The following is a 15,749-nucleotide window of genomic DNA, read 5'->3' as shown; positions in this document are numbered from 1 at the left end:
CTAATGACTTAATCAAGCTTGACACAAGCATAATTAGGTTACAAGATGGAAACTTATAGAGAGCTGCTTATGTTCATTGCTTGGAAATGACCCTTTTTATATGAGGAGGGTACACCTCTTACAAATATGCTCATGTGTGATAATGTCCAAGTGTGATGTGGTTGCATGCTCTTGATCTTGGTCCTCTACTCATACTTTGTCCTCAATGGCACCACAAATTTCAACAGCCAAGATGGAGGATATAAAGGTACACGAGAATTTGCAGGTACACGGGAATGTTTTATTGTAGGTTGGAGGAAGGGCTCCCATTGGCTAGAGGAAGGGCTCCCATTGGCTGTGGAGTAGCTTGTCCATCCCTAGGTAGCCAGAGTTGGCTACCCATGGCATGCAAAAGCGGCGACACAACATGGCACTCCAAGTTGGAGGTAGACCCTACACGTCCTTTGATTGTGTGTAAAATGCAAGTGCTCGCCCAACTGTTTTGTCCTCTATTCATTGGTTTGCACTGCCGTGACTCAATTTGTGCTTTGGTTGTGTGTAAAATGTAAGCATGCGCAGAGCTATTTTATCCTCTATTCATTCGTTCTCACCGTGACTCCTTTTGCGGGCACCCTCGGTGAGTACCAAATCGGTGAGTACCAAGCCTCATATTGAAGATCAGTAGACAAAAGATGCTACATGAAAATAGCCTTTGCAAGAAGATGAAAGTCGCACAAGACCTTTAGCATTTAAGGTTGGATTTTTCAATTGAATATTTTTCCAGAGGGACGTGTTACTACTGTGTATCTATCGGAGAAGTGCTCCTTCTCGGATCCTCCTCGTCATCAATATCCAAGGAGATATGTGATTGTTTTGGCTCCTAGGTAGGTCGTCTTTGTTGTCTTTTCCTTGTTCATCACTCATCGTCGTGACACCATTGCCATCTCTATAGTATCTAAAGCCAACATTATTTTGAAAAGAAAATATCATGAATGTCTAAGGCTCTAAGCATTGAGTAATATACGGGTCTTTCATGCCTTTGTAGATTGAAACATCTCTTTTCTTGTCCATATGCATAATCCCATTCCCTATATTGGGAATAATCCAATTGGTCTATTCAAGGCTCACACCAAGCCTATTTGTGGTATGTAGTTGTCCATGTACACATATGCATGGTCAAATAGATTGTTGACAAACAATAATTAAACTTAATTTTTCACGTCACCTTGCTCATATAGTGTGCATATTACTCATGACCACATATTTAGGCTAGCCACATGTTCATTAATTAATCAAGCCCTATCGGGCTTGATTAATTATTGAACACAATGATGTGAACTTGTATAGGGATCATGTGGCTGATCAAACATTTCTTGTTAAATTAGTCTTTCAAATGCACATGCAAAGCAATGATAGGCACATGACTACCATCCACCAACCTATTCAAGCACAAAGGTACATCATACAAAAAAAATTACATCTCTACTATCTTTAAATGCATATATTGTAATTACTAATAATTATATGTACCTGTTCACAATGTTATGGTAGCACTAGAGTCCCATCCTTTCCTTGCCAAAACTTTCTAGAGTCAATGTTCACAAAGCCACTTGCATGACGCTTGATTGTTGCATTAGGACCTCTTTCCACCACATCCTTAAACCACTTTTGACATCCAAAATATATACAAAGAGGCTTTGAAAGTCAAGCTTAATGATATTTTGGATCAATCCACAATAATCATCCATGGCTCCATTGGCTCCCTCAGAGCTTACAATTACCCCACAATCTTGGGTGTTTCTCTTCTCATCAATGCTTTGTGTGCAAAAATGTTTACCCTCCGACCATAAAGCATTAAACAGTGTGCACTATACCAAGACAAAAAAATTTATAAATACCTCAAAATATTTATCATACTAAAATATGATTGAGAACACAAGTTTGTTTAACTTTTTGAAGCATCGTCGGGCATACTCCGACTCCTCCAATGTATCAATACATGTTTTTGTCTTGCGCCACTCTCTCCATCTCCTCATGTAGCCAATCTACATTAAGATCCTTGGGAAGTGATCATCGGTGCTCGAGGTATGGCACACTACATCCATGGCGCTTACAGAATGCCGACCTTTCACTTTGTCTTCTTGCCTTTTCATCCTCATACTTTGCCACCCATCTTCTCATCACATCACTATTAAGCACACAAAAGGTATTAAGCTTACTATGCATCTCTATATCCATGACTTTGGTCTTTCCCTTTCCTTGAGGAACATGAGAGGTCATCCTCAAGTCTTCTTCATTGCTCCATAGGTGAGGGAGAGAGGGATCCACTTCGGCAAGGTATTTTGAGATATAAACAAGTGATTCTTGTACTAACTAACCCTCAGCCATACTACCTTCTGGCTTTGCATTTTGCCTTACAAAATCCTTCATTGCTCCATAGGTGAGGGAGAGAGGGATCCACTTCGGCAAGGTATTTTGAGATATAAACAAGTGATTCTTGTACTAACTAACCCTCAGCCATACTACCTTCTGGCTTTGCATTTTGCCTTACAAAATCCTTCAAGGTCTTCATGAAACGCTCAAGAAATAACATCCATCAAGCATGCACAATGCCACATATGGCAATTTGATCAATTAAATGAACCATAAGATGTAGTTGGCTAGTGAGAATTGACCGTGGGAATGTCTCCTCCACCAAACAAACCACCTCCACCGCCATGACCCTTGCATAGTCAAGTGTACATGGATCGATTTCCTTTGAGCTCACATATCTACAATGTGAAACAATAAACAAATCCTTTTGAGGAAAACACATTTAGAAAATTGGCTATGAGGTTTTGGGGTACAAACCTCACAAGCTCCCCCATCTTATAAATCGTCTCTCTCACTTCGTGGGATGCACAATTGGAAATGCTTGTAGGAAGAATAAACTATAAACATTTATACGCCATGATTCGATACATCATGATTGAACAAGGAAAATATGTACAACTTCGATGTTTCACTTACTTGAAGCATCTTGTGCCAATCGTGGGACTTCAAGCCATATAATTGCTCAACACCTCTCTTCTTTGTCTTTGTGAAGGCATGTGCGTTTTAAAAACCTCATGGACCCCGTCGGAGTACAAAATGTAGTAATGGCATCTTTCACCAACTTCTCCTCCTTTGTCAATATCCAAGGTGCACGAGGTAGAATTGTCTTCCCATTTGGTCCCTCTCGTGGGGCCAAGCTCTTTGCATACTCTCTATTCTTTGTAGATCCTCTCTTACAAGCAAGGAGTCCCGTGTTCCTCAAGTGCTCCCAAATGTTAGAGGCAACATTCTTGAAGATGTGCATTGGATCAAGAAGATGGTTGATTTTGAGGCTCGTCCAATATGGTAAGAAAAAGAAGATAGAGTACCTTATCAAATAACAACAAATATTAAGAGGATTATCTTTTCAAATCAAAGCTTGTATTGGAATTCTATGTCAAAGATATATTACCTATTCATGCTGTGGGGGGGGGAGGACTTTTCACTCCGTTCCATAATGCCTTCCAATCTCCCATGCTTAGTGAATGTGGAGGGACTCCCATCCAAGAACGAACAAATTTGGGATGATGATGAGGGAGAAATCGATGATGATTCTCATATATCACTTTCTTTAAGCTCTCTGGCCTAGATGCCACCAGTGATGGACCACAAATAGGACATGCATGGTATCCAAATGTGGAGAGATCTAAACAACATACACATTCAAGCGTGTCAAAAAACAATACAATGATAATAAAGAATCATCATGAATAGAAATCCATTTGACTCACCTGAACACTCGCCAATAACCAGGAAAGTCGTGCATCGTCCACATCAAGATAGCCTTCAAGAGAAAATCTCGTGAAGGCTGACATATGTCATGCACATGGATACCTCTCTAAAGTATCTCAAGCTTATCAATCAAGGGCTCAAGATATATATCCATATTCTTTACCTTATTTTTCCTAAGAATGAGAAGGAATAACATGACATGTCCTTTCTTTATTGCCATGGATGGAGGAATGTTGTAATTCACCACTACCACTGGCCATATACTATATGAGGTGCTCTTGATTCCAAAAAGATTAACACCATCCATACCCAATCCAAGTCTCAAATGTCTAGGCTCTTCCTTGAAGTTTGGCCACATTTCCTCGATGTGCTTCGATGCAGGAGTGTCTGCGGTGGGAATTCTCATTTTCCATCATTGGATCGATGTGACAGGAATGCCATGACATGGGCTCTGCAATAGATTTGCACTTGAACGTGTGTTGGATGCGAGGAATGATGGGAAAATGTCGCAACACCTTACGCAGCACATGTAGATCTTTAAGGTCTTCTCGATATCTTGGCTCGCCAAACAAATAGGACACTCTTGAGCCACCGCATGTATTCCACAGAGGAAGAGAACACAATCATTGATACATGCATAGATGCGAGTATAGTCCAAGCCTCCAAGAGATGTCACAAAACGCCTTGCTTGGTCTCTTGAGGTTGGTAATTTATTCTCCTTTGGAAGCATCTTCGACAAAAGCCTATCGACAAAACAATCAAATACATTAATATAAAGAATAATTCTTCTTATATATCTATAATGGAAGTAGACAGTTTTTGAAAGTAGAAAACTCACTTGAGAAGTGCATTCAAACTTGCATTTCTCCATCCATAGATTCTTTTGCAAGTTAACACTAGTTTGGTACCAAAACAGGACACTTGAGTGTCCTTTTTTGGGGGTTGCGAAAAAAAATCAAACCCCTAATGTAGGCTTTAAAAACCAAAATGCTTCATTGGGAATGTAGAACATAACCCTATACTTATGTAAAAAATGCTAAACATATAAAATGCCTTTTTATTTGGAAGTACATGAGCAACAAAGTAGCATATGTCTTGAAAATGAACATTTTTCAGGATTTTTCCAAATATGCAAGCATCATTCTCTCAAAAAAAAAAATCCAATGATATCAATAGCATTTTTCCCAAGATATTTTGATAGCATACATCATTCCAAGGAGGTAGAAGTTCACCAAAAAAATCATTTTTCTTTCCTAGATTTTTTTTCAAAAAAGTTGCATAAAATCAGCAAAAGTAACGCGTATTATCAAAACTCAATCACGCCACTAAAAAAAAATGTAGCCCTATCAATGAGAATGTTGATTATTGGTTTTCATGCTTGAGATGAGATAAATAAGCCATAATTTGATGTGTATGACACTAACTTAGCCTCCACTTAAGTAGGTTCTTATCGCCTAGTTCTAAAAAAACTGTAAAAAATAAAAATACAAAATTTGATCATCTTTTATAAAAAACTAATCATAACTATGCTTGCACAAGTAGTCTACACCTATAGTTACAACAAATAATGCACTTACAAAGCTTTCCCTTTGATGAAAATCAAAATTAGGCTCATAATTAGACATTTTATGTACTAAAAACAGGTTGCGCAAAAGGCCATGTATGAGAAGAGGCCCAAAAAGTGGCTGTAAAGTTTTGGAAAATGCAAAACAAAGTAGTATTTACCCTATATAACATGGGTGCACCTCAAGTTTTACATTATTAGCTTGCATATGGAAGGAGAAAAATTCATGCTCCACCTGTATAAAAAACGTCATTTCAATATTAGCGAGTCAAAAATTTATCCAATAATTATCGTTTGATGATTCCAAGATTTAGTTTACATCATGGGCTTTCCATCAAGCCAAGTTTCATGATCAAACTATGTCCCTTCTAAAAGTTATGTCCAAATTACTACTATTTTGAAAACAGCAAAAATCATGCGTTTTATCAGCATGTGTCTAAGAAAATTAAAATATTACCTTGCAAAAGCTAAGAAAAGTGCAATTTAAAAAATCTCAAGGATTTTTTGGGTCTTGAGGAACATTTGTGGATGTTAAGCATTTCAAAACTCTTAATAGATTGCCCACAAAAATTCAAGAAAAATGCTAACTTTCAGGACACCTCAGGACACTTAAGTGTCCAATTACAGAACTAGTGTTAAGCAACTCGAGACCAGCACGTAGAATGGAATATGTGAATCTCTCAAAAAGTGGAGTCGAAGCCGCATTATAAAGGTGATCATTTTCCATGGCTTTTTCATTTTCACTACGCTCATTGGCAAATAGAGCACGTACCATACTTCTAAAACCTCTTTCTCCACCATCTCATAGGAAAGGGTGGTGGGCTTGTATCTCCATCATTCCAATCCTCCACCACTTCTACGTTGTTTTGTGAAGCCTCTGTCATTTCTCTACGACACTTGGCCTCTTAACACCGCCTATGAGTTAACATAGAAGGGTGTAGCGCATTATCCTACACACAGTTTGTTTCGCATTTATTTGTGCATCTATAAGCTCGTATGTACACACATCTAAAAGCGCGTCTGTACACACATCTACTCTGTAAAATAGACGCATTTATAGATACGCTTTTAGACGCATGTACAGATGCATGTACAGACACGCTTATAGAAGCACACTATGGCGAAAAAGATCAAAAATTAAACTCAAGAGTGTTTTGCCAATATTTTGGCAAAACGCAATTCTTCCAAAAAACATCCTGCCCTATTTCTAATCCTCTCACCCTCTCAAGGTTCTAACCCCCTTTGACCCTCTCGAGACTCTCTCACCCTCTCAAGATTTATCACCAAGCTGCAAATCTGCTTTACAAAGTACTGTGGAGTAAGAGTTTACCTTATTGGTACATACCTTGGTTATGATGAGTCTCTTTCTCTTCTTCTTCTTCTTGCTCCTTTTCTTCTTGCTCTTGCTCTTGCTCTTGCTCTTGCTCTTGCTCTTGCTCTTGCTCTTTCTCTTGCTCTTCTTCTTGAACCCTATTTTTCTTTTGTAAAAGACAATCAAGTGTTTATATAGCTCACTTTTTTTTGGCTATTTTACATATTTTTACCTCAAAAATCATAAATAACCAAGGTAGGCCTCTTGGTTTGTTTATTATATTTTCTTAATATTTGATTACTAATCTTTTGTATGTATGCATTACTAATCTTCTTAATATTTTCTTGGTTTGTATGTATGCATTACTAATCTTTTGCTCACCCTTGTGTTGGTTTTGTAGGTTCTCTAATTCTCTCTTTCACTATCACAAAAAAGAGGTAAGTGCTTTCATATCTTTCCTCTATTATTATTGTACCCTTGGGTGCTGGGGATTTGTTTTGTAGGTTTGCGCATAAGCTTTATGCATAAGTCTTATATATGCATAAGGCCTCATACATAGTTTTATGCTTTAGGCCTCATGCATAAGCCTTATGCTTTAAGCTTTATGCATAAGCCTTAAACATAAGCTTTATGCATTATGCATAAGTTTTATGCTTTATGCATAAGCCTTATGCATAAGCTTTATGCCTTGTGCTTTAAGCTTTATGCATAAGCTTTATGCTCAAGGCATAGTACTTTAAGCTTATGCATAGTCCTTTAAACATAATGTCTCATGCATCATTTTATGCATAAGCTTTACTAATCTTTTGCTCACCCTTTTGTTAATTTTGTAGGTTCTCTAATCCTCTCTTTTAACATCATGAAAAAGAGGTAAGTGCTTTCATATCTTTTCTCTCTTTCCTCTATTATTATTGCACCCTTGGGTGCTCGGGATTTGTTTTGTAGGTTTGCGCATAAGCTTTATGCATAATGCTCATGCATACTTAAGGTCTTATGCATAGTGCTTTACGCATAAGGCCTCATGCTTTACGCATAAGGCCTCATGCTTAAGGCCTTATGCATAGTGCTTTATTCATAAGGCCTCATGCATAGAACTATGCATAAGGCCTTATGCTTAAGGCCTTATGCATAGTGCTTTATGCATAAGCCTCATGCATAAGCTTTATGCATAAGGCCTCATGCATAGTTTTATGCTTAAAGCCTCATGCTTTAAGGCCTCGTGCTTTAAGGCCTCATGCATAGCTTTATGCATAAGGCCTCATGCATAGCTTTATGCTTAAGGCCTTATGCATAGTGCTTTATGCATAAGGCCTCATGCTTAAGGCATTATGCATAAGCTTTATACATAAGGCCTAATGCACAATGCTTTATGCAAGGCTTGCGTAAAATGGTTGCATAAGGCTTGCATAATGCATAGTGCCAGGAATGAGATGATTCCCGGGTTGCATAACGGCTTACATGCTTTCTAAATATTTATTTATTTTTTGTGTTTTTTAAAGAATGAGATGATTCCCGGGATCAATTGACTTAAAGAGCCAGAAAGTCTTCATTTCATAATTTTTTTTAAATATTTTCTTTGTTTGTATAGATGTGGCCTAGGTCCTCATCCTCTTGTCCCACACACAGACCCACATGTTGAGGCTCTCATCGAGTCTCAAAATGACAGTTTGCTAGGGAGGTAGAGGGCATCTTTGGCTATACTCCCATCCCCGAGCAGTTGGTAGCCTATGCAGCAAGCACCCCTTTACCATCAGGTCCGCCCACATCCCAATAGAGTCCCTTGCCAGGCAATTTACCCTTGCTAGGCACTTCACTTGCCTTTACATTCACCCCTCATCCCATCAGTCCCAGTTAGTGCTACAACATCTCCTACACCTGCACCTTCAGGAGATGTGACACCTCACAGTCATCATGGCTCTCATGAGAGTGGCAGCCGTCGTCGTAGAGGGAGGGTAGTCGTACCTCACGCCACACTAGCACTGAGAGTGGAGGTAGAGGAGATAGAGGATGCCTAGGGTAGTGCTTTGGGGGTGGGGATAGTTCTTCAGAGTCACCACCACATCATGGTGATATATCATATTATGATATCACAGATGTGGGCGGCATCGTTGATGATGACTCGTAGGAAAGAGGTGGTAAACTACTTGCGATAAGTAGTTTTTGCACACTATAAAGACTGCTTTATACATTTTAAGAAGCAAAGGGAGAGCCTAGTGGATGATTGCATTAAAACTGTCCACAAGAAGTATCCTAATCCTCATAGCCAAAGATTTAACAGTAGATGGACACAACACAAAATCAAAGACATACTTAAGAATAGGAGACATGCAAAGGAGGAGAAAGCCCGAATAGATGCCGGTCAAAGTGGACACAACAAGTCATCTATTGCTCATAGGGACAAGTGGAAGAATGCCAAGAAGGAGCTCCTAGAAGGAGTAGTGAACCAGCAACAAAGAGAAGCGCGGCAAATACAAATTGAGCGATATGGAGGTCATGCATCATGGGAGGCCGAGTTTGTATGTATAGTGCAACTTCATGTCTTTTCTTTGTATTCTCTCTATTTGAGTTGTGTTATAATGTTTGTCTTGTGATGTAGTGTGACATTGTGGATAGAGATCCTCCCCCAGCAGAGACTGGCCTACCATCATTGCCACAATAGAGGAGATACATAGGATTACCTTCACACGATGAAGGGATCATCTCCGACAAACAATACAATCAAGCAAGGAGAACACCGATGCAGGTAATACTTTTTATTTTTATTACAAAACATGTTTCAACCTTTATAATACTTTCTATTTTTAGTTATATATATCTTCACTTTGTGTAAGCACAAGGTGGATAAGAAGGAGGACAAGATGCCTCGAAGAGTGATGACTCCTCCGAGTAGTTTTCCTTGTAGTTTTTCTTCATGTATAGTTTTAGTTTATGCAACTATGTTTCTTTTTCAAGCCTCATGTGGCTACCATCATGTATGGACAATTTCTTGGATATAAGATAAAATGTTTCATCTTCTTTATATATCTATGTTTTTATTCAGGCCTTATGTGGCTACGATCATGTATGGATAAATTTTTGGATATAAAATATAATTTTTCATCTTCTTTAATCAATATTCGAAGTATGTTCACAAATCTTTTTGTACATATCTATCTTTAATTTAAGTTTTTATGTTGATATCTTTGCTGATCTTGATTCGTCTATGTATAAGTAAGCAAAACCTTAAACAAGAGACCTGCCTGTGCAAAAAATGCAATTGTATATCTGCATAGGCAGCTCTCTTTTTTTTTTAAAAAAAATTCCAGAGCACGTCTATAACAAAGGCTATAAAAGCGTCTATTTATGTATCTATGCGTATCTATATGCGCATTTATATCAGTATAGACGTACATATAAACGCGTGTCTATAGATGCAATTTTAGACGCGATTATAAAGGCACCCGCAACATTTTAAAGCACGTTATCAAAACGCGTCTATAAACGCGCTTATGGTCGCTTTTCCTTGTAGTGCATGTTTGGTGAGAATGATGATGCAGAAGAGAGTGTGAGTAGCATGTAATGGTATCCAATGTTAGATTTGCTGGCTGCATTGCTTTGTAGGTTGGTTTTCGCTTCTCATTTGTAATCAGTACTACCTAGCACGAATTTGGTTGTTTGAGTGGACCTTTCCTATGAATCTAATTGATGATAACAAATTTGTGTAGTTTAGTTGTTGTGTAGCAAGTTTTCACAGGCAATTGTTATTCACGTGGAGCTTCACACTACAAATTTAGGCAAGTGCAACCATGTGTATAGGACGGCACCCAAGCTTGGGTGCCCGTCCTTTGTTTATCATGCCCGTAGTTTTCGGTCGACTAAACTAGGTGCCCTAACAATGTGTACCGAGCCTGATGTGGTAAATTTATGATGTTCAAAATTTTTAATATATTTTTTTGTGCAAACACAATGCATATATATTCGAGAACCTCTGTGTGTGATATTTGGGTGCAATGAGTTACATGTAATAAAGATTTGTTGTGTATTTTATAATGTCTTTAAAACTTTTATTGTGCTTTTTTATAGTTTGTATTTAAAAGTTTTGTTGTGATGTTTTGCACATGTAAAAAAATCAATTTGTTTGCTCTAAGGTTTAAAAACCTTTGCGTTTTTGCACTAACGTTTAAAGGCCTTGGTCTTCTAATGATCAACCTCATAGGTTAGACATAGACACCCATCACAAAAAGCATGACCATATGGGAAAGGTAAAATGGATGTACCACCACTACTAATACCACACACAAACTCTCTTTCTTTACAAAAAAGGCTTGTCCCCCACTATTTGATAGGCAAGAGTATGCATTTTGCACAGCTAGCATATGAACAGGCTCTCGTCACAAAGGATATTGCAGGGTATGCTGAAGTTTACCTTTTTGCCCTTACATCATTAGGAATGTGCCAGCCCAACAACATTCTCTAGGGGATGACTTTTTGCCATCACTGCTATTATCAAGGAGGTTGAATCCAATGACGGGAATCAAGACATCTATATAGGATATGATTAGATGATAGATACCATAGTTACTGTTTCTCTAGACTTCGACTTCCATCACTAGTCTTATATTTGGCCCCAAAAACAAAAGAAGACGGATCACTTCTCTCTCTCACGGGTATGAAAGATGAGTCACGCAAGGAACTCAGTTTACAATTTCTCAAAGGCATCAACTTCACCCACTACTTTTGTGCTCATTTCTCCACTTTTCCCTTTTCTAAAGCTACGTCGGCTTTCCACTTGGGCTTGCGTGGGTCTGCTTGCACCAGCATGTCCACCACCTCCCTCATGGACGGCCGATTCGAAGGCATCGCACTGGTACACAGGAGAGCCACTCGCAGCACTAGCATCATCTCCTCTTTAGAGCCATCTGCAATCCTGCAGTCGAGTGTCTCCTTCACACCATCGTGGCTGGATAACTTGTTGCACACCCACTTGACGATGTCCGTGTTGTCGCCGAACACGTCTGGAGCCACGGGTTTCTTTCCGGTGACCAGCTCCAGCAGCACAACGCCAAAGCTATAGATGTCGCTCTTTTCCGTGACCTTTGGGGTGTAGGCGTGCTCTGCAAAAGAAACAAAGTAGCTGCACATTGCAATGCGACAGAGGAGGATTGCAAAAATTTAAAGCACTACCTATGTGCGCCCCTTTTATTGGTGCTTAGTGCATACCTGGTGCGATGTAACCGTAGGAGCCTGCGATGCAAGACGATTGCAGTAGAGATTGATCCAAGTGCGGTTTGGCAACTGCAGAGCAGGGGTTCACCACTGCAGCTGGCGCACTTTTAATATCACCCATGGTGATATTGTGCTGGTAGGGCAATATTTTTGCTACGCCAAAGTCAGCAACATGAGCATTGAGATCGGCATCCAGAAGGATGTTGTTGGACTTGACGTCGCGGTGGACGATTGGCGGGGAACAGTCGTGGTGGAGGTAGGCCAGCCCCTGCGCTGCGCCCAGCGCAATCTTGTGGCGGCTGGGCCAATCCAGAACAAAGCTGGCCTTGCGGCAGGACGCGCCCGAGCGCCCGTGCAGCAGGTCACCCAAGCTCCCGTTGGGCATGTACTCGTACACCAGCAGCTTGGTGTCCTTGCTACTGCAACAGCACAGCAGCTTCACGATGTTCTTGTGCCGGATCTTTCCCAGAGTCGCCACCTCAGCTCTGAACCCGCGGTCCACGTTGTAGCTACTCATCCGGCCCTGCGCATGCACCAGTGCCTCATGATCCTCCTCCTGCACATCGTGAATATCCTTGCCACTGCAGCTCCACAGCTTCTTGATGGCCACTGTTTCTCCATTTCTGAGCGTTGTCTTGTAGACTTTGCCCGCACCCCCGCTGCCTATCACATTGTCCTCATCCAAGCTGCTCAAGATGTCATTTTCGCTGAATCCCACTTTGTGAAAAGAAGTCAGACTCCATGAAGACCTCTGGAACTTGTACCCACTGATTGGAAATGGTTTGTGTAGCTTGTAGAGGGTCGCCAGGCCTACCACCAGCAGTATGAAAGCCGTTGCAAAGATGCCAGCCAGCATTGCTTCTAACAGCTTCGACGGCCGCTTGCATTCCTCAACGCCTCGCAAGTGCTCACCGCAAAGACCTTGGTTGCCTATGAAACTGGTGTCGAAGGCTTGGCTCAAGGAACCAGAAGGAACTTCCCCTGAGAGAAGGTTATAGGAAGCATTGAACGAAGTTACTTTAAGGATCAAGAGGGATGTCGGAATGTTTCCAGTTAGCCGGTTGTAGGACAGGTCGATAGTGTTGATGGACGGAAAGTTTCCTAGAGAATCAGGGATAGCATCGGATAGGCGATTATGTGCGAGGTTAAGAGTGTTGAGCTGCTTGCACAGACCAATTTCCTGTGGAATCTGCCCGGAGAACAAATTGAACTGGAGATAGAGAGAGTTGAGATGCTGTAAGTTTCCCAGCTGTTTGGGGAGGCTTCCTGAGAATCGGTTTTGAGGCAGCGACAGCACGGTAAGATTTCCCAGATTCCCAATTTCTCCAGGCAGGCTGCCGGAGAAGAGATTATTGGCTAACCTTAAGGTTGAGAGATTGGCCGCATTGCCAATACTAGAAGAAATGCTACCCTCCAGAAAATTGTTCTCAAGTTCCAGAATGTAGAGGGCAGGTAGTCCCCAGAAGCCCTCAGGCACCGTCCCAGTGAGCATGTTGCCATTCATCCGAAGGCGTTGCACATGTGTGCAATCACCATACGTTTCTGGGATTGTTCCGTTGAACCAGTTATACATGGTGATGAGAACCTGCAAAGCGCCACCCGCGCACAGGTAAGGCGGCAGCGGCCCCGTGAAATTGTTGGAGGTGACATCGAACACTACCAACTTGGAAGCTCGCCCCAAATTCTGCGGCATAGACCCTGAGAAGCTGTTGTTGAAAAGACAGAGCTCTGCCAGGGCAGGAAGATCTGCGAGCCCCTCCGGAAGAGAGCCAGACAGCTCATTTCCGTTGAGGTGAAGACTCTGGAGTTTGTGCAGGCGGGCGATGCTAGAATGGAGAGGGCCGGTGAGCTTGTTGTCAGAGAGGTCGAGATTCACGATGCTGGTGAGACTTCCAATGTTGTCGGGGATACTCCCTTCCAGCTGGTTTCCGTATAGCTCTAGCTGGTAGAGGCTGTCGAGATTGAAGAGGGTGGATGGGATCGTTCCTGTGAGTCCGTTGCCGGACAAATCCAGGTTGGAGAGCTTGAAGAGGTTGCCGAGTGTTGAGGGAACTGGGCCTATGAGATTGCATCCTGTCATCCACAGGTATGTGAGCTCCGTTAGATTCCCTAGCTCTGGAGGGATGGAGGATGGCAAGAAAGGGTTGTATGCAAGCCGTAAGTACTGTAGCTTGCTCAATTGGCCGAGATACGGGGGGATGGTGGTGTTGAGAAGATTGGCGTAAAGGTTGAGCTCCAGGAGCTGTGGAAGCCGCCCAAACGCTTCCGGGATGGGGCCTGAGAAGTTGTTGTAGGACAAGTCGAGGACTTGGAGCGCCTCTAACTGATCGATGGCTGAGGGCAGGCTGCCCACGTAGAGGTTGCTGGACAGGTTGAGGTGTTGCAGTCGGTTGCAATGGAGCAACGGCGAAGGGAAAGGACCTTGCAGCTGGTTGAAGGAGAAGTCGATGTGGGTGAGATTCGGAAGGCGTTGGCAGATGTCTGAGGGAAGGGTAGAGCCTTGGAGCCCCAAATTGAAGAAATTAAGGCCGACTATAACGTCGAGGGGATCATCGGCGCCATGGCCGTGGCTCGTGGGGCTGCTACACATGACACCAGTCCAGGTGCAAGGCGAACTACTGGAACGGTTGGACCAATCGTAAAGAAAGCCCGCGGGGTCGTCCAGAAGATTTTTCAGACGCAACAGAAAGCTGAGAGGCGTCTCGACTGCCGCTTGAGGCGACGGTGGGTTAGAGATATAAGAGCTGGCTTGCACTACAGTGAGGCGGTGAAAGAGGCAATGAAAGAAGACGGTCACTACCAGCAGCCCCCGGCTGCAGCCGTGCAGAAGCGCAAAGGGGGAACCCATATGAATGAACCTGCAAGGATGCTACAGAACTTTCTCTTCAAAGAATTTGCAAAGGGTGTACAGCTTGGGTGGGTTTTTGAACGACAACGCAAAGAGGGCTGCCATAGATAGATATGAGAAGATTATTAAAATGAGGAGCTGTTCCATTCTTGTGAGTAGGTAGGTAGGATGCTTTTAGGGAAGTGCAAACGTATGTATTTACAAATTATATATATTGTGGGCACTGTGTATATATATTGTGGGCACTGTACCCACAAATTATAGATATTGTGGGCACTGTGCCCACTCAGCACAGAAAAGAAAGCAAGCACGGTAGCACTCCCACGTCCAATTAAAAAATGTGTACGAACCAGAAGCTTCTGCTTCTAGTTTGGTTGGACGAGGCCTCCCTCCTCCGCCAACTTAGCGCGCCCACCCAATCTCAACATCCATCATCCATTAGTCTCTGTCCACTGAATATCATCATCACCCACTCTGGACTGGCCGACTCTGCCCACCGCCGGCATTTTAGCGGGCGTTCCATTCCGCGACAGCCCGGCGAGCCCCCTCAAATCTCAAATCTCATCATCAGCCACCCAACCAACTTCCCGTGACCCGTCCATTGCAGACTTCTCTCGTGTATACTGTACGGTGCATTGCCCAGTTCTAAGGATGGATATCCGTTCACACGTGTTTTGGGCTACGGACCTACGGTCTACGGGGGACGGCGGGCAATTGCCCGTGTTCTTAAGGCATAAAAGAGGAAAGTTCGTTTTGTAATTTTTATTTTTGAAAACTCTTTTTGAAGGTTAGGGGGAGCTCGCATGAACGACGCGTGATAGAGCCGTTGGCCCAGGTGTCGTCCATGCTCTCTGAACTCTGCTTGCTCCAGCCCCAATCTCCCCTGCGAGGTTTACCATCTGTTTCTGATTATTGCGCTCCTCCTTTCTGTACCCGCTCCCCCCGAGAGGGGGGAACTATTCACTAAGATGTCGCTCCAAGATGTGGTTCATGCCGGTGCGGCTTCTTCCTCTCAGTCATTTCACGAAGGTGCTGGC

The 15,749-nt window shown here is 42.2% G+C and overlaps 1 protein-coding gene across 1 annotated transcript; it reads right to left on the bottom strand.

The window, feature by feature from the left end:
* Positions 1-10,894: 10,894 nt before the first annotated feature.
* On the bottom strand, positions 10,895-15,504 carry LOC147619379 (uncharacterized). Its single transcript, XM_086773016.1, has 2 exons — positions 11,859-15,504; positions 10,895-11,752 (listed from the first exon to the last, which is right to left on the bottom strand). Exons 1-2 carry the CDS (start codon positions 14,710-14,712, stop codon positions 11,382-11,384), a joined length of 3,225 nt encoding a protein of 1,074 aa, XP_086629142.1. The 5' UTR covers positions 14,713-15,504; the 3' UTR covers positions 10,895-11,381.
* Positions 15,505-15,749: the final 245 nt, after the last annotated feature.

Source organism: Cibotium barometz, chromosome 33 (assembly GCF_041138505.1).
Source record: "Cibotium barometz isolate CiBa-2024 chromosome 33, ASM4113850v1, whole genome shotgun sequence".
Taxonomy (NCBI): domain Eukaryota; kingdom Viridiplantae; phylum Streptophyta; class Polypodiopsida; order Cyatheales; family Cibotiaceae; genus Cibotium; species Cibotium barometz.
This window is presented reverse-complemented; position numbering and strand designations above follow the sequence as displayed.

What these genes read in the sequence shown, in the direction of transcription:
- LOC147619379 (XM_086773016.1), bottom strand. Translation starts at nt 14,712, where the DNA reads ATGGGTTCCCCCTTTGCGCTTCTGCACGGCTGCAGCCGGGGGCTGCTG. An exon ending in CTACGGTTACATCGCACCAG is followed by an intron (nt 11,753 to 11,858) that starts GTATGCACTAAG and finishes TTTCTTTTGCAG; the next exon opens with AGCACGCCTACACCCCAAAG.